The sequence below is a fragment of the Vigna unguiculata genome, chromosome 7 (genome assembly GCF_004118075.2).
Source record: "Vigna unguiculata cultivar IT97K-499-35 chromosome 7, ASM411807v1, whole genome shotgun sequence".
Classification (NCBI taxonomy): Eukaryota; Viridiplantae; Streptophyta; class Magnoliopsida; order Fabales; family Fabaceae; genus Vigna; species Vigna unguiculata.
The window spans coordinates 452,531-472,108 of NC_040285.1; the positions used below are offsets into that span (position 1 = coordinate 452,531).

Here is a 19,578-nt window from a genome sequence, read left to right on the forward strand (position 1 = left end):
TTTTACAAACAAAGTAAAAAGGTTAATATTTTTTAACAAAATATAAAAGGAAAACCAATAATCAAGTTTAAAAATATTTCAAATATTTTTTATACTATTAAAAATTTATATTATACCACTTAAACGAAATAGCACAAATAACAAAATTAAATTAATAATAATTCAAATTTAAACATTCTTCATCTTTTGATCTTGAATTAAATTAAGGATTTATGCAATTGAGCACTTAGAATTGAGAATCAAACATTATCATGAAACAAAAAATAAATAATAAATAAAATTATCATAAAGGAGTAAAGATAATTAAATGTGTGACCCAAATTTGAGAATATCCATTTGAACATAACATAAAATGTATAATTAAGATTATGATAAAAGGAAAAGTACCTTGAAGATCTACTTAAACCTTAAAGAACAAGCCAGACAATTAAAAGAGAGTAAAAAAAGTGTATAACCAAAGTAATAAAAAGAAGAGCTACAAAATAAGAGTGAAACATTTTTATGAAAATAAATAAATAAATAAAGATAATCAAATGTGTAACCTAAAAATTATTTCATAAAATGAAATTGAGGAACACCTATTTAAACATAACCATGTACAAAGAGTAAAAATTATGTAATAAAAAGCAGAAAAATTACCTTCAAAATTAAATCTTGATAAACAAACTAGACAATTGAGAGAGTAAACAAAGTGTATAACAAAAAACAAAGAGAATGAGAAATATTATATATATATATATATATAATTATATATATATATATATATAAATATAATTATATATATATATATATATATTTATATTTATTTATATTTATATTTATATTTATAGATGTATATTTATTTTAAGTATATATTATATTATATTATATAATAATATATATTATATTATTATGTATATATATTATATGTATATGCATAGATATTTTATGTTTATATATATATATATATATATATATATATATATATATATATATTTCTTTCAATTTTTGTAAATTTGTAATGTTATAATAAATTTGTTTATAAAAGATTTCACTAGTTAAATGATTATATTATATTATATTAATATACTATATTATTATGTATATATATTATATGTATATTTTATTATATTATATTACATTACATGTATATATATATATATATATATATATATTTTATATTATTTAATAAATTATAGATATTTTAGTAATTTAAGCGGGGACGGGTATTTGGGCGGGTATATGTATATCCCTATCCCCATCCGCAGTTAAAAATTTTGGGTATTATCCATACTCATATCCATACCCAGTCAAAACGAGGATTCCCGTCAAAACGGGGACGTATTTGGATGATACCCACGGATACAGATTTATTTGCCATCTCTAGATACAAGAAAGTCAAATCAAAAGTACCAAAGTGTTCATAACTAGCTGATACATTAAAACAATAATGCTATCAAATATGAAGAACAAAGAAAGATAAATCTAAAATAGAGTAACAATGTGGAATTGATTTCTCTAACCTTAAATCTCTAATTGACAATCTCAACGGTCAAGATCAAAATAAAGAACCAATAGTGAAATCCTAATATCAAAATTCCAGCCGATTCAACCGTGAATGAAGCGAAAATAACAATCTTAATCAAACGGTTATGTAAATATATCAATAAATTTTCTCTCTTTACTTACTTCCAACACTGCAAAAATAAACTCCTTTCTTATCCTAAAGGACCGTCTCCACTTAGATTAAATAATTGGTACTCCAATTCAACCTTATGCACAGAAATGTATCGACAACCCTCGGATGTGGGACCTTGGATAAGGCTAACACGTATTGTTGTTCTTTTCTATTTCTTTTCACTTTCAAATTCAAACATTTCTAACTTTTTATATTTCCATATATTACTTATTTTTAGTTTTGAAATGGTATTTATTATTTTATTTTTTATTTTGTCCGTAAACTAAATAAAAATAAAATGAATTTATATTATATTATATTATATATATATATATATATATATATATACTTTTATGATGTTTTTCTTACTTTTTAATTTTATTCCCTTAATTACTATTTTTTGAATTTAAATAATTATTTGTAATAATAAAATAATTTTCAGTTTTATCATTTTAGTAAGTATTTTTTTTTAATTCAAATAATTACTTATTATAAAAAGAATCATTTATTCTTTTATCATTTTAGTTGTAACACCCAATTTAAATAATAATATAATTAAATGAAATCTTACACCGGATAATATAAAGAGCCAAGTTGCTGAGTATAAAGTCATTCTTTACAGTTATCCAAGATATTTAAGAGGAAGTACTAAGGCTCACTATAATGCCTATAACAAAAAAGAGTAAAAGATAGACAGTATTCAAAATAAAGTCCTAGGGGCAATACAACACACGGGCCTTAGCCTTAAAAGAAAGCTCAAATCAGCGAGATCCAACCCGGATAGACTATGCAGCGAAATCACCATTTTCCTGTTGACCACAGGAAGTTCTCACATCTGCTCACATCAATAAATTGATGATCATCGCAAAAGGATAAGAACCACATACAAGACAACCAAACAAGCAAACAAGGTAAGCTAGAGTAGAAACAGTCACATGCTATTACACAATCCAAAACAATATTCATCAACCAATCATGTTATGACTTCTCAAGCAATACACTAGACTCAGACTCGACTCATCCGGATTACATATAATCAGGTCGGATTCAGCGGATGCTTGCACTTGTGGTGGATTACCATGCTCACCCCCAAGCTAAGTGTTACAAGTGTTATAATAATTCAATCCCCCACACACAAGGTTAGTCATTAATGAGTTTCAAACCTCCTGCTACTCTCACCACGAGAGTCAGTCCGCTCTAAGTGAGACTAATTGACTCCTTAGAATGTCAGGATGCAACTTTACCTTCGAAATCTAAGGCAGAAGAAAGGGATAGAGATTCATCTGTAACGTATTACCTACTCTCCAACTACAACTCCAACCGTAGGGAATAACGTAGGATAGAGAAAGACTTCCACTCTATATCCTCTAAAAAATGTAAACCCTGAGAATAGGGATATCTATTAATAGCTACTTGCCAATTCATTTGAAATGGGCCTTGCCTGAGTGACTCATACCTAAGGCCGAGGAAGGAAAGGCATGAAGTTCTCCCCCTATCGTTATCGCTACTCTCACCACGAGAGTCAATCCGCTCTAAGTGAGACTAATTGACTCCTTAGAATGTCAGGATGCAACCTTACCTTGAATCCTTACCAAATTATATAGATGGGGCACCACCATGGACTCCGACCACTGAAGCACCACCAAGAAGTCTCACTTAGAGACTCGTGGATTTACGTATTGGCAACATACCAATCACATTCCAAACAAAACCAATCACATTCCAAACAAACAAATAATATTGATCATGCATTTAACACCTCACACTATCCCTTGTAACTCATCATCATTCATATTCCATGTTGATTTCATACCATCCCATTCTTCCCAATTCGGGGATATAGAACTTTACCTCATACCAATACCATGCCATCAATGTAACATTATTGTTCATATCGAATTCATGACCACATATATAACATCCCATTTCATTGAAATCGCATGCCAAGATTTATCCAAGTTCATCATTCACAATCCATGAATCACATCACTCATGCAAATTCATTCATCTCATACTTTATAAATACATACCAAGACATACATATATCACAAAATAGTATTCATCCCAAATAAATGAGTGCCAACATTTAAGTACCTGCAATCCCATACAATCAAGCACAACCCACAACCATAATTCTTACACCAAAATTCCTAAGAAAATTTATTATCACAAAACCAAAATCATTGCAGTAATGTGTTACACATTTCTCAAGCTACAAACATCTAATCGAGGATCCAACCAGTCAAACCATAAAATAGAATGTTATGAACCATATGTCAAAATTTGAGTTCAATCCAACAGTTAATGAGTCGGGAAAGTCAATTTTACTAAAACTGCGCATATCATAAAAACACACAGTCGCCTAGCGACCAAAGGCACTTGCCCAGCTACTGTGCAACGCATCCAGAATACGAGAAATAACGTCAAATATCACAACTTCATGAATATTTGAATCCCTAACTCAGAAATATACCAAAAACTAACGTTTTCCCCAATCTCTTCTCATATTTCACAAAACATTATTCGTATAAAATAGAAATAACGTGAAACCCTAGCTTCCCTTATCTGAAAAGGGGTTAGCAGAGGATTCTAACACCACATTAGTGAGTACAGCAGCTCCAAAAACAATTAGGGAGCTGAAAAACAGTGGAACCATTCAAAATGGGTTACCAGTGAACCTTAGTTAGACTCAAGACTACAAAGCTGAAAACAAAGAAACACGGGGAGAAATTACTTATGTGAGCAGAAACAATGGAGTTGCGTGAGCTCAAAGAGTCCAAACCCTAGCAGAGCTTTTATTAGGAGGAAAAGAAGGTAAGAGCACTGTTTTTGCAAAGTGTGGCAGAATGAGAGGGGTTAGACTGCCTTAGGGGCTTTGGACACGCTATGGGTCAGCCTAGGCCCAAATAATTTGGAGCCGCCTTTTTGCAGAAATAAAAAGAGGGTTTTACATTAATAACTACCTTTTCAAATTTAAATAATTACACATAATAAAAATATTATTTATAAAATAACTAAAATTTATTTTATCTATCTATCTTTTATATATATATATATATATATATATATATATATATATATTATCTTTCTAATTTTACACTTTTAATTATTATTTTTAAAATTTAAATAATTTATAAATATTTAAAAAATATGTACATTTATACTACTTTGTATTTATAAATAAAGTGGATGGAAAAGGAACCCAATTTTATGTTGTTGATGACGTTAATTATCTTGTGGTAGAGACTAAGAAAGGTAGGAAGCTGGATCACAGTTAAATTTGTGTTCTGATTAATGATTATAGTTTTTCTGGTAAGTGTTCTATCCTAACACTTTAAAGTTTACTTTATTTTTTTATATAAATAAAATGTTTCAAATAAAAAGTATAGATTTGTTATAAAATTAAATAATCAGTTGAAAATATAATTTTATTTTATATGTGTATGTGTGTGTGATATATTTCTTGAATTCACACTCTTACTGATATTTTTTCAAGTGTTGTATTTGTTTGGGACCAGTGGTGTGGTTGTCACCTCCATTATTGGTTTTGGGATGTTCGGGACCAGCATTCAATTGTCGTCCGTTGTCACGTATTGTGTTTGTTTGGGACCAAAATTCGATTTTGGTGTGGTTGTCACCTTCATCGGTTTTGGGATGTTCGGAACCAGCTTTCGATTGTCGTCCAGTTGTCACCTTCATCCGCTTCGTATAAATAACAACACGACAAAAAAAAAAGTGAAATAAGCGAATTTTGCTTTCATCTTATTGATAATAATTCTGCATAATTTTTTATCGTAAAATTCAATAATCGATATTATTAATTTTATTTGCCATGACGTATGTGAAATATAAATTTTTTGCTTAAATGGTATGTCTTAATATGAGGAGAGGACCATCTATCCCTTCAAATGAAGATTTTGTGCACTCTAATGGCAAGCAAAACTTCTGAAAACACTTCTTTACAACTTTCCCAAGACATTATTTAGAACGAGGAAGAACGAGTTTTTCAAAAAAAAAAAAAAAAAAAACATATTTAAACCAATTTTAAACTGAGTAAATGCTGTTTGGTTAAACTTAAACTAAAGTGAAGTTATTGCAATGATTTTTGTTTCACTAGTACACAATTGGATTCCAAAATAAGACAGGTAAAGTGTATCCAAAACATTTTCTTATCTTGTTATTCCTTTTCTAACTTCATTATGAGCTCCACAACAATTATTACGAGTTGATTTTATTCACGAAATTTAATTTTAATAAAAAATAAAAAATAACGGTATCAATATTTCTCACATATATGAATTCTCTTCCTTAAATCAATAATTCAGTAGGTCTAAATAATAGAAGATACTAGAAAATCATTTATAAAAAAAAAGTTAAATATGTTTTTGGTCCTTTAAGTTTAAGTGAATTTTAGAATGAGTCTTTTTTCAAAATTTTATATAAATTTAGTCATTCATCTTTAGAAATGCATAAATTTAATCATTCTTACCAAAATTTGTTAAGTTTATTTGACATTTTAAATGCATTTTATGATAATATTTGAGTTAACATTGAAACGAAAATGTGTTAAACTGTGTAAATAATTCAAATACTATCATAAAATGCACTTCAAATGTCAGATAAACTTAACAAAATTTGATTAAAAGGACTAAATTCATACATTTTTAAAAATGAATGACTAAATTGGTCAAAAAATTTTAAGATGAACTAATTTCAAATTTTAGTGAAATTTGAGTGACTAAAAACATATTTAACCAAAAATAAAATAAAATACAGTTTATACACACAAAAATAGTTAATACACCTCTCTACCAATTTATGGGTGCCAATATATTATATCGGTAATGGCTTAATTACCAATGGACAAAATACTTCGTTAACTAACTAGATGATATCACAATAACTTTTGTCTGAAAACGCGAATCAGAGCAAAGGCAAAGTTAGTGAAAACCCAACCTATGGTGACCTTGTCCTAGCCCAGCCACGACGTTTAGGGTTTCTGCCGGTCCTAAACACGCAAGAAAATAAATAAAGATTTATATAGGTCTGTCATTGATATAAGAAGATTAACTTCATTATTTATTTAATTTCTTGAAAAATAATATACAAAAATATTATTCTGTTGATGATTAGTTTTTTCTTAGTTTTACATTCATAAATTCATATACAATAAATGAAACATACAAATTTATTTCCAATTTACCGTATTTTTATACAGAATTCTGCAGTTAACACTTTGGGCGTATTTATTTAAGAAGAAATACGGTGTTATAGCTTCAATATCAGTGGCAACAGAGAGGACAATTATTAAATTTGTTTTTTCCTCTTTCATCATATGATCACATTTCCGTCACGTGTTTAATGTGGTGTTATAGCTTCAATATCAGTGGCAACAGAGAGGACAATTATTAAATTTATTTTTTCTTCTTTCATCATATGATCACATTTCCGTCACGTGTTTTATGTACGATAAGTTCATCGCAATATTTTTGGCACCTTAAAGTTGATTTCACTATTTTAATAATGAAAAATATAAAATATATATATATATATATATATATTTTGTAGTTAAAGATTATAAAAAAATTATTAAAAAAATAATAATTGTTCTCAAAACGAAAAATATTTTGGACACCCTTCTTAAAAAATAACGTAATCATAACTAAAATATTATTATTTTCCGGTTTTTTATCTTTTTTTTGTGAAAGTCTCAAAAATATCAGAATCTTTTTTCCATTCTACAAGAGTGTGTATATGAATAAATGTAAAGTAAAAGAAAAAATAAATAAGAGAGTAAGGATCCCATTTCATAACAGTATAAATAGGTGCCTCCGAGATGAATTTAAATAAGCAGACTCAAATCTTTGTCTCTTACACCTTGTTGTTGTGTTAAGAAAAATGTCAGACACTGTTTATATCGATGCCGCATTGCCTTCATCAAAACCATTTCAAGTCTATTTCTTCATGAAAAACAAGTATGTGAGACTGTATTACACTCCCGGAACATCAGGTGATGAACTTCTGACTCCTCTGGAATTAGTTAGTACTGGTTTTCCATCACTTGCAGGAACGCCATTTGCACAACAAGGAATAGACTGTTGCTTTAACACTGAAGGAAGTGAAGCATATATCTTCTCCGGCAAGAACTGTGCCTACATAGACTATGCTCCAAACTCAGGAAACGACAAGATCCTTCAAGGTCCTTCCACGATTGCTGAAATGTTTCCCGACCTAAGAAACACTGTGTTTGCTGAGGGCTTGGACGGTGCATTTAGGTCAACCATAGACAAAGAAGTTTACATATTCAAGGGAGAGAAGTATACTCGCATTAAGTATGATACCAAGTTGCTTAACGAAGACATTCGTGACATCACCAAAGGTTTCACTGTTTTGAAAGGTACGATCTTTGAAAATGGAATCGATGCGTGTTTTTCTTCTAATGTGGAGAATGAAGTTTACCTTTTCAAAGGAGATGAGTATGTGCGTATGAAAGTCACTCCACATGCGGGTAATGACGAACTTGTGGGTAATGTCGCTCTTATCGTTGAAGGTTGGCCACCCCTTAAAGGAATTGTGCCAGTCACCGAATGAAGGGATTTACTCTCATCAATATGATGACCAGCTTTAAAAAACATGTTACAAATAAGGTTTTCATTACCAAAGTTTGTTTGTTTTTCTCTTTAATATGTGTAACATTAGGATTATTGGATGCTTCTTACTTTTCCTAATGTAACAAGTCTCTGGATGTTTCTTTTCCTTTCTGTGAGTGGTTGTTTCTTTCCCATCTTCATGTAATTTGTGTGCTTAATTATAAATGTGATGTGTTGTTTATTTCTTTCTGTATGCTTCATTCCAATGTGTAAGAATGTATCTTCCAGGATAAGAACACAATCAGAAACAACCTTCTTTTATCAAGATATATAACATGAAGTAAATCACACTACTAGATGTATTAGTTTTAATAACATTTAAAAAATGTTGTTAAAGTCTAAGAAAATGATGTCATTTACAAAGGTAACATTTATACACATGTTGTGTATAGCAGCACATGTACCAAAAGGTTTCAGTAACATTTTTATGTATTATTAGCATCATTTTTTAAAATATTATCAATTAATATCCTTACTAACATTAGAAAAATATTACAAATTTAATGTTTTTTAACACATTAAAAATGTTACTTATATATCTTCTAATATTTAAAAAAGGTTACCTATTAATTTTCTAATATTTAAATAAATGTTATTGTACCCTTGACCGATCCGAACTATACTCAAATCCCACTCCCAAACATGCCCCGATTAAGACTGACCAGTCCCCCACGTTGAAAGCCTAAGCAATCAACCCCTAATCTTTTGGGCGAGTTGGTAGTTATCCTAGATCCTCGGTAACCTTCGCCCCCAATCCCCTAGAAAGTCGGACCATCACTAAGGCTGAGGGAAGATAAAAGGGGGCGAATGGTACTCAGTTGGCAGGACGGACGGAGCAAAAGCAAGAGAGTAAAGAGACTTATTCAGTTCTTAGAGATCGGGAAACTGAAAAACTATTTGTTGAGGTCTCCTCGTCAATCCGAGAACAGTTATCAATTATCTTGTTTTATAACAATTAGAAAATTTTACAAATTGTCCTTTATGATATATATATATATATATATATATATATATATTGGACTTTTTTTTTTGACAATGAACTCTTAAGCAAAAGGACAATTAAAAAAAGTTGTCCTTAGTGGACAAGATATTTTTACCTATTAAAATTTAGTATTTGTTATGATCTTAAAATTATGTGTTATTTCGTTTTAATTTTAAATCAGAAAGTTAGATTAATTTTTTTTAGTAGTTATGGCTATCATAGTTTTCATTATTATAATTTTTATTATTACATATAATTCTTCTTATAAATTTGTTAAAAAAAATTTATAAGAAAAAACTTTATTTTACTATTTTTTCTAAAAATTTTAATTGACAATTATTTACTACAAAATTATAAATATTGTAAATATTTTTTAACAATTTTTTTTTATATGTGTGCTTGTTTTATGAAAATTAGAGGTCACTCTCGTATTAACAGTATTAGCTCCATTTTTGGAATTAGACTAAAAATTTTAAACAAACTTTTGAGAAAAATAGATGTTTTTCCTCAATGCAAAGAGACACAAGCAAAACATCAAAACGAAAAATTTTCAAGCCTATGTTTTAAATTCGAGCACAAGACTATGAATGAGGCAACTTTTAAATCATAAAATTCATAAGTATGATGTCAAATAAAATGGTTCCTTTCATTTTCATGTCATGAACAATATTTTCAAACTCTTGAATCTTGTTAAAAATATATTTATGGTTTAATTAGTAATTTGACCCTATATTTAACGCTTTGAGAGAAAAAAACTTAATAAACTTAACAAAATTTGGTTAAAAGCACTAAATTCATGTACTTTTAAGGCTGTGAGACTAAATTGAGTCAAAGTTTTAAAGAGTGATTAATTTCAATTTTCACTAAAAAAATAAAAACATATTATATATATATATATATATATATATATATATATATACACACACACACACACGAAGAAGGAACTGTTGAAACAACCAAAAATTATTATAAAAGTTAAAAAGTCACATTAAAATAAGGCTTAATTAAGTTGTAAGCATAAATTTGAAAACCTTTGCATAGTTTTTTTACTACAAAAAGGTTTCTGTAGTTCATTGAATTCTAAAAACTTAACTAAAAACATTTTTTACTTCATTAAATTCTAAAAAATTTAAATTATTTTGGTGTTATTAAAACACTAAAAAATTTTAATTGAATCTTATTTTATTTTTTATTAATTAGATCATACAAATGTTAAGTGAATGAATATTCTCTTATCACTTTACTTAGTTTTTTTTTATAATTAATTTTATAGTTTTATAAATATCAAATATTAAATATAACATTACCGAATCCTAGCATAATGTCAATTGAGAGGTAACATTACATTCAGTAAGCAATTCTATAAATGGTGATGACATTAAAAAATCGCAATGGCTTTATTGGATGAAAAATTATACTGTAGAAGCAAAAAATGTATGACACTTAGGAAAGGATTTATTTATGAATATCATAGCAAGGAGATGAAGAAATAATATTAAGTGTGATACCAATTGTAATATAACTTTAAAGATAAAGTTTTTGAAGTCACTATTATATTTTAAAAAATTATGAAAAACTGTGAAGTTAAAGTGTTAAAATATGGTATACGAAATAGTATTTTAAAGGGTTAAATCAATTCATAGATTCCTATTTTTGTAACGTAATCTATGAATTCCTACTTTTGTAACGAAATCTATGAATTCTTATTTTTGTAACGAAATTTCAAGTAAGTCTTTTCTTTTTTATTTGACTCAATTGAGTCTCTATTTTATAAAATTCGTTGCAATTAGGTTATTTATACGAATAGTACTCTAACTATGTTAACTATGTGTCACGTGTCAGCACGTGGTTTTTTTTATTTTTTTTAATGTTTAACTTTTTTTATAATTTTAAAAAAATAAAAAAAAATTGTCACGTGTCAATCTGATATTGTGCCACGTGATAGAGATAAAGTTTTTGAAGTCACTATTATATTTTAAAAAATTATGAAAACTGTGAAGTTAAACCGATAAAATGTGGTATATCAAATAGTATTTTAAATTGTTAAATTATTTCAATGTCTTAATTTTTGTAACGAAATTTTAAGGTCATTTCTTTTTTATTTAACTCAATTAGGTACTATTTTAGAAATTTCATATGTTGCAATTAGGTTCTTTCTGTTAGTAGTATTCTGACGGTGTTAATTATGTGTCACGTGTCGGCACGTGCTTTTTTTTATTTTTAATTTTTTTTTATAATTAAAAAAATTCGTCATGTGTCAATTTGACATTGTACCACGTGACAGAGAAAACATGATGTGGCAGTGCCACGTATCATTATTGGATTGAAAAGTCTCAATGCAGCCCTGTATTTGTTATTTTGTCTCAATTTCGTTCCAATTTTTTTAAAAATTATATCAATTTCATCTCTATATCAAATTTAATTTTTATATAAATTTTACAATGGTATTTTTTATTACAATTAATATTTGTAACAAAATTCAGTTTATTTAAATGTATATTTTACATTGAAATTTATTTAAATATTGTTTCAAATATTTATATATCAATAATTTATAGACAAATGTTAGAGTTAATTTAAAAATAACAACTTTATAAATTGAATTGTAAAATTTTAAATAAATATATTTATTTTAAATTGTTATAAAATTGCTTTAAAATTTATATTTGAATTTATAAAGTTTTTATTTTTAAAGGAATTCTAACATTTATCTATAAATTAAAGATATATAAATATTTAAAACAAAATTTATAAAAATTTAATGCAAAGTATACATTCATATAAACTTAATTTTGTTAAAAATATCAATTATAATAAAAATACCATTGTAAAATTTATATAAAAATTAAATTTGATATAAGGATGAAATTAATTTAATTTTAAAAAAATTGTGACCAAATTGAGACAGAATAACAAATACAAAGAATGTATTAAGACTTTTCACATCCCAAGAGTGACAAATGGCACTATCACTGCCATCACGCTGTCTCTGCCACGTGGTATAATATCAGATTGACATGTGCCAATTTTTTTTAATTATAAAAAAAATTAAAAATTAAAAAAAAACATGTGAAATTAAAAAAAAGGTATAAAAATTAAAAAAACTAAAGGGTGAAATTGGTATTTTGAAATATAGACACAAAAGAAAGAATCTCTTTATATATTGTTATATATATACAAAGTAGATTTGATTTTTTAAAATGTTTTATTCTTTTCATAATTAAGAAACTGAACAATTTTTTTTTTTTTTGAAAACAATGTCTCGAAAAGTATTAACTATTTCTTATCTATTTTACAATCAAATTGAAAAATCAAAATTTACGTAATTTTAAAAAATTATTTAATTTTTTTAGATGAACACGATAAGAAGTGATCTTGATTTTACATATTTACATTCAGAATGAGAGATTAGGTATTACGTAGTTTTTCGAAAGAGTTATTCATTTAAAAAGTTATATTTTATTTTTGAAATTTATTTTTTCAGTAGTTTTGAAAAAAAAATGGTATGGAGTTCTAAGAGGATACAATAGTTACATAAATATCCATACCTTTATTTTGAAGACAGTGTGATGCGAGTGTCCATATAAGTACCCAAAAAAAAACATAGAAAAGCATCTTTTCATTTTAATTTCTCTTTTGTATTTTTTAATATTTATTATAAAAATGTTATTTTATTATTATTATTTTAAAACATACTTTTTATTTTTATTAAAAAGTTGGAATATATTTGAATATATGAAGTGCTAAATAATAAAAAAAGGCCGAAGTGTAAATAGTTAAACATGTGAACAATGTTATTTAAATTGTGCATGTGGTGTTTGTGATCCCATAAACAAATGCTATGAGCTTGTCGGCTTCTGTAACCTTATCCCAACTTCTAATACATTAATAGTTCACTGTGTTATTTAGAACGTGTGTGCTGTTTCTCTGATCACATGAACTTAGGTTGCTTCTTTCATAGTTGGTTGGATGTTTTGATTTGTAATATATATATATATATATATATATATATATATATATATAGCTTCTTGCTTCTGAGGAATTTTTCAGCTGTTTGCAAAATAAAGATTTGTGTGATCTCTCTTCTTTCCCTCTCTCAGTACAAAATTTTTTATAGGTCCTCCAAGGTGATTAAGTAGGGTGGAATTTTTTTCATCTCTTATATAGTATGATAAAATATTTCGTTATATCTATCCTTTAGTTTAAATAATTTATTGTCAATATTTGTACGAAGTTTTTTTTTTTTTATCACGAGTGTATTATTTTATTAAAATATAATATATTTTTATATAAGGCTAATGGTTGGTGAAAGAGTTGGACCCTTGTGCTCTTGAAACGTAGGTGTAGTCACATAGGATGAGTTTGCAGCTACTGACTTTGGCTTGTAAAGAACTTAATAATTTTTTGTTGCACAAGCTCTTTTTAATGGGTCTCTCTGTAAAGAAAGAAAGGTGAAGCAATAAAAGCAAAACGTTTCTCTCTGAAACACACTTATTTAGCTCATTCAGCTTACTGTCCCTATAAAACCTAAAACTCAACCCCACCTCACAACACAACACTCTTCCTCCTCATTCTTCTCATTTCATGCACGCTCTCAACAATTTCAAGGATCTGGATATTAGATATTAGGCATAAAAAGATTGAAAACTATGATAACCAGTAGTTTATTTTTGTTTAGTTTCTAACTTTGTTTCTGTTTTGCAGGTATTGCTAATTAGGCTCTGTTTAGTTTACTCTTTTTAGTGGAAGTTTCTAACCAAATAAAACATCATTCCACATCTCATGAAATTCTTTATGGCATAAGAATTTTAGTACAAATAAAGTTTCTAATGATTTTCATATCCTTTATGGTTGTATACGATTAGTAGCATTAGACTAATTATCTATATGAGTGTCAAGTGAGGCTGTTTGTATGAGATTTTGACAATGATCTCTAGAATACTTATAAATACGCATGATCAATTAAACACAACATAATGATAACAACAAAGACTTACGAGGGTGTATTGTGATTGATAAACCACTAACACACACTAAATGCTTGATTCATATGACTTACTATACCAACTACACTTTGCATTAAGTTTTTTAATCTAAAACTAGTTCATATAGTTTGTTATACTAAATCTGATGCATTACATCGATCCATAATTTTCTTTCATTCTTTCTATCTCATACTGTTTTGTAATATGTGACGGATTGTTGTAAAAATAATTTTTTTTTGTTATTGCAAACATATGAAAGTTGTGTTTCGATTTGACCATTATCGTTGCAGCAGTTTCGATTTGGTCATTTACAAAAAAAAAATGATCGATGGTGTGTTATTACTAATTATTCACCACGGGTCATGGAAATTTTAGCCCATCTCAAGGTGTGTTGTACTTTCTCCAAAACATACCTCTCATATTCTTTTACCTTGTTTTCTTTTATTTCTCCTCTATTATTCTGGTTTACTCACTCTTTAAAGAGTATTTTTTTGCTAGTTCTGAGATACTTGCAAAATTTGGGAAGTATTTAAAGACGCTGAATCTTCATGCCTCATGAAGTTCCTCTAACGTTTTCGTCGGCTTTTACAACAAAGAAAAGGGTAAGGATCCCATTTCATACTAGGTGGTTTGATGTTTTCCTCATAATGAGTTCAGAATATAACATTTGCTCACGATCTTTATGCAGAAAAGAAAAAGAAAAAAGATAGACATAGCTACTTTTTTCACATGTACTACAATTATGGTTTCCAATAATAGAGAAGAGTAGAGTGAAGCAAAGAAAAGAAAAGAAAAGAAAAGGGCAAGGATCCCTTTTGATAACAGTATAAATAGATGGCCGGGTGATGAACGTAAATAAGCAAGCTTGTGTTAAGAAAGAAAAATGTCGAGCCCTGTTTTAATCAATGCCGCAATCCCTTCATCGAGACCATATCAAGTTTATTTCTTTGCGAAAAACAAGTATGTGAGGCTGTATTACACTCCCGGAGACACAGGTGATGAAATTATGACTCCACTGCAATTGGTGAGTTCTGGTTTTTCATCACTTGCAGGAACGGCATTTGCAGAAGATGGAATAGACTGTTCCTTTGACACCGAAGGAAGCAAAGCATATATCTTCTCCTCCGACATCTGTGCCTACATAGATTATGCTCCACATTCATCAAAGGACAAGATCCTCGTAGGTCCTACCACAATTGCTCAAATGTTTCCGACCCTCAGAAACACGGTGTTTGCGGAGGGCATAGACGCTGCATTTAGGTCAACCAAAGGAAAAGAAGTTTACTTGTTCAAGGGCATTGATTATTGTCGCATAGCCTATGATTCGAAGGAGCTTGTTGGGTCTATTGGTAACATCACTGATGGGTTTCCTCATCTGAAAGGGACCATCTTTGAAAGTGGAATTGATGCGAGTTTTGGTTCTGTGAAGAAGGGATTTGCTTACCTCTTCAAAGAAGACAAATATACGCTTTTACGTGAATCTGATGGTACTTTCAATCAAGTCAGGGATATCCTTGCGGGTTGGCCATGTCTTCGAGGCGTTTTCCCAGTTACTGAATGAAAGGATTGTTCACTCTCCTCTTCAACCACAATAAATAACAAATCGTGTCATCATATAATATCATGTTTCATGTTTCCTCATGTTTGATGTTTAATGTTTGTGTTTCCTTTCGTACGTGTGACTGCATGTTTCTTTCTATCTTCCCATGTAATTTCTATTTCCTTGCTTGATAATAAAGGCTTGAACGGCTCATATTTTAAATTTACAAGCTTTTTATCTTTATATCTTTACGTTTCAAAACTTAATGTACTTTTCTTGTCTTTTCTCAAATTAATTATTTACTTATCTCAGCCAAATAGCTAAAAAAAACCTTTAAGAATACTTTAAAAACAGTATAATTTTATATTTAATGTAGTGTTTATCTTGTTCATTCCTGCTCAAAACAAAGTAGTTCAAAATATTTAATAAGTAAATAAATAAATTATTCTGGTGTTGCTTTTTCTTTATAGACTGTTAATTTTATAAATAAATACTATTTATGGATGAACAATTTTTAATCTTAATTCTATTTATTTTAGTTTAATAATTAAGATTTATTATTTTATTGTAATCAGATTTATTATTATTTATTTTCTTCTACTTAAAAATACAACTTATGTGTAGGAACGAAAGAAACAAGAAACACGTAAGATTATATAAAAGTAGTGTATTCAATATTTTTTGTATATTGTCTTTTATAATATAATATTGGTCTTCATAAAGTTTAAATATCATTCATTTTACTCGATTGATCTAATAGGTCCTTGTATATAATCACTCAACCCAAATTTTTTTAATATTTTCCTTCGTTTAAAATCTTTTCTTGTATTATTGATGTTTGTTTTAAGAATTGTTTCGTTTGATATGTTTTCTTTTATCCATTTATTTGTCCTATTATTATTATTTATTTACTTTTTTATTTTTTCTGACACTCTTAAAGAGAAAAAGTTGTTTTATGTAATTCATCATTATTTCTTTTATAGCAAAAGATAGAGATAATATTATATAATATATTTGTTATGGATATGTTTAAATCACTTTCGTGTAAGTACTAAGAAATGAAATTTTAACTCACTAAAATAGAGTTATTTCTTGTTATATCTAAAGTTATTGATTTTGCTTTCATATTACGTTATGCTTTAACATCGTCTAATTCTAAAACATGTTTCTGATAAAGATATTTTATCTCATGGACATATTTTAAGTGTTTTGTATGATAACATTTATGAAATAATTTGTTATATTAAAATTGCTATATATTGAGTTGGGAGGAGCACTTGAACTAAAATATGTATCTGAAAAAAAAAAAAAAAGAGAGTTTATCTTGATATTTCTGTAAAAAATAATTTAATTTCAAATGATTGATAATAAACTTATGTTTAATTAGTAATTTGATCCTTATATCTAAATCTTTGATTTGTTTGGTTCTTATATTTACTTTTGATTTAATTGAGTCTTTATTTTTGTAAAAATGATCAATGTGGTCTCTTCTGTTAAATTGACATTAACACCATTTGGAAGTGTCACATGTCAAATTTTAGGTCTATCACATGTCAAAATCTGGATCATCTTCTATCTTGAAACTCCTTTAATTTTGACACGTGGACCTTCTAAGTAGAAGATGACCTTAGATTTTGACACGTGATAGATCCAAATTTTGGCATATAGCACTTCCAAATGGTATTAACACCAATTTAATAGAATAAACTTGAATTTTTTTTGTTACAAAATATGGATTCAAATGAATTAGTTTTAAAAGATAGGGACTCAATCGAGTAAAAATCGTATAGGATTAAAATGAATCAAAATCCTAATATAGGGACAAGATTAATCTATTTTTTACAAGATTTAAGAATTTGAAAATATTGTTCATGATATGAAAATAAAAGGAATTATTTTACTTAACATCATGCTTATAACTTTTATGATTTAAAAGTTGCTTCATTCATAGTCTTGAACTCAAAGTTTAAAACATAAGTCTAAATTTTTTTCTTTTTAATGTTTTGTTTGTGTGTCTTCATATCGAGGAAAAACATCTATTTTTCTCAAAAGTTTGTTCGAAATTTTCGGTCTAATTCCAAACATGTAACTAATACTATTAATACTAAAACGAAATACACATAATTTTAAGATCATAACAAATACTAAATTTAATAGGTAAAAATATCTTGTCCACTAAGGACAACTTTTTTTTAATTGTCCTTTTGCTTAAGAGTTCATTGTCAGAAAAAAAAAGTCCAATATATATGATAAGATTTTTGTGATTTACATCATGTTATATATATTGATAAAAGAAAGTTGTTTCTGATTGTGTTCTTATCCTGGAAGATACATTCTTACACATTGGAATTAAGCATACAGAAAAAATAAACAACACCACACATTTATAATTAAGCATACAAAATTACATGAAGATAGGAAAGAAACAACCACTTACAGAAAGGAAAACAAACATCCAGAGACTTGTTACATTAGGAAAAGTAACAAGCATCCAATAATCCTAATGTTACACATATTAAAGAGAAAAAGAAACAAACTTTGGTAATGAAGACCTTATTTGTAACATGTTTTTTAAAGCTGGTCATCATATTGATGAGAGTAAATCCCTTCATTCGGTGACTGGCACAATTCCTTTAAGGGGTGGCCAACCTTCAACGATAGGAGTGACATCACCCACAAGTGTGTCATTAGTCGCATGCGGAGTGACTTTCATACGCACATAGTCATCTCCTTTGAAAAGGTAAACTTCATTCTCCACATGAGAAGAAAAACACGCATCGATTCCATTCTCAAATATCGTACCTTTCAAAACAGGGAACCCTTCGGGGATGTCAAGAATGTCGATGATACGCAACTTGGTATCATACGTAATGCGAGTATACTTCTCTCCCTTGAATATGTAAACTTCTTTGCCTATGGTTGACCTAAATGCACCGTCCAAGCCCTCAGCAAACACAGTGTTTCTTAGGTCGGGAAACATTTCAGCGATTGTGGAAGGACCTTGGAGGATCTTGTCGTTTCCTGTGTTTGGAGCATAGTCTATGTAGGCACAGTTCTTACCGGAGAAGATATATGCTTCACTGCCTTCAGTGTTGAAGCAACCGTCTATTCCTTGTTCTGCAAATGGCGTTCCTGCAAGTGATGGAAAACCAGTACTAACTAATTCCAGAGGAGTCAGAAGTTCATCACCTGATGTTCCGGGAGTGTAATACAGTCTCACATACTTGTTTTTTATGAAGAAATAGACTTGGAATGGGTTTGATGAAGGCAATGCGGCATCGATGTAAACAGGGTCTGACATTTTTCTTAACACAACAAGAAGGATTAAGAGAAAAAGATTTGAGTTTGCTTATTTACCTTCATCTCAAAGGCACCTATTTATACTGTTATGAAATGGGATCCTTACTCTTTTATTTTATTTTTATGTTTCTTTTACTTTACAATTTTTTTTGTGAATGGAAAAAGATCATGATATTTGAGACTTTCAAAAAAATATTAAAAAAACGGAAAATAATAATATTTTAGTTATGATTACATTATTTTTTAAGAAGGGTTGTCCAAAATATTTTTCGTTTTGAGAACAATTATTTTTTTTTATTTTTCATTATTAAAAATAGTCAAATCAACTTTAAGGTGCCAAAAATATCACTTTTTTATTGAAAACAATTGCGATGAACTTATCTGTACATAAAACACGTGACGGAAATGTGATCATATGATGAAAGAGGAAAAAACAAATTTAATAATTGCCACTGATATTGAAA

General features: G+C 28.3%; 3 protein-coding genes across 3 annotated transcripts; 2 read left to right on the forward strand and 1 right to left on the reverse strand.

Moving 5' to 3' along the window:
• The first annotated feature begins 7,486 nt into the window (after positions 1-7,486).
• LOC114190671 (albumin-2-like) lies at positions 7,487-8,500 on the forward strand. The gene has a single exon (XM_028079646.1). The coding sequence runs from the start codon at positions 7,556-7,558 to the stop codon at positions 8,246-8,248; it is 693 nt and encodes a 230-aa protein (XP_027935447.1). The 5' UTR covers positions 7,487-7,555; the 3' UTR covers positions 8,249-8,500.
• Positions 8,501-15,119: 6,619 nt separating this feature from the next.
• On the forward strand, positions 15,120-16,051 carry LOC114190788 (albumin-2-like). Its single transcript, XM_028079826.1, has one exon. The coding sequence runs from the start codon at positions 15,158-15,160 to the stop codon at positions 15,833-15,835; it is 678 nt and encodes a 225-aa protein (XP_027935627.1). The 5' UTR covers positions 15,120-15,157; the 3' UTR covers positions 15,836-16,051.
• A 2,113-nt stretch (positions 16,052-18,164) lies between these two features.
• On the reverse strand, positions 18,165-19,176 carry LOC114190876 (albumin-2-like). Its single transcript, XM_028079939.1, has one exon. The coding sequence runs from the start codon at positions 19,113-19,115 to the stop codon at positions 18,423-18,425; it is 693 nt and encodes a 230-aa protein (XP_027935740.1). The 5' UTR covers positions 19,116-19,176; the 3' UTR covers positions 18,165-18,422.
• Positions 19,177-19,578: the final 402 nt, after the last annotated feature.

Excerpts from the sequence above, each read along its gene's own strand:
- LOC114190671 (XM_028079646.1), top strand. The coding sequence starts at position 7,556 with ATGTCAGACACTGTTTATATCGATGCCGCATTGCCTTCATCAAAACCA.
- LOC114190788 (XM_028079826.1), top strand. The coding sequence starts at position 15,158 with ATGTCGAGCCCTGTTTTAATCAATGCCGCAATCCCTTCATCGAGACCA.
- LOC114190876 (XM_028079939.1), bottom strand. The coding sequence starts at position 19,115 with ATGTCAGACCCTGTTTACATCGATGCCGCATTGCCTTCATCAAACCCA.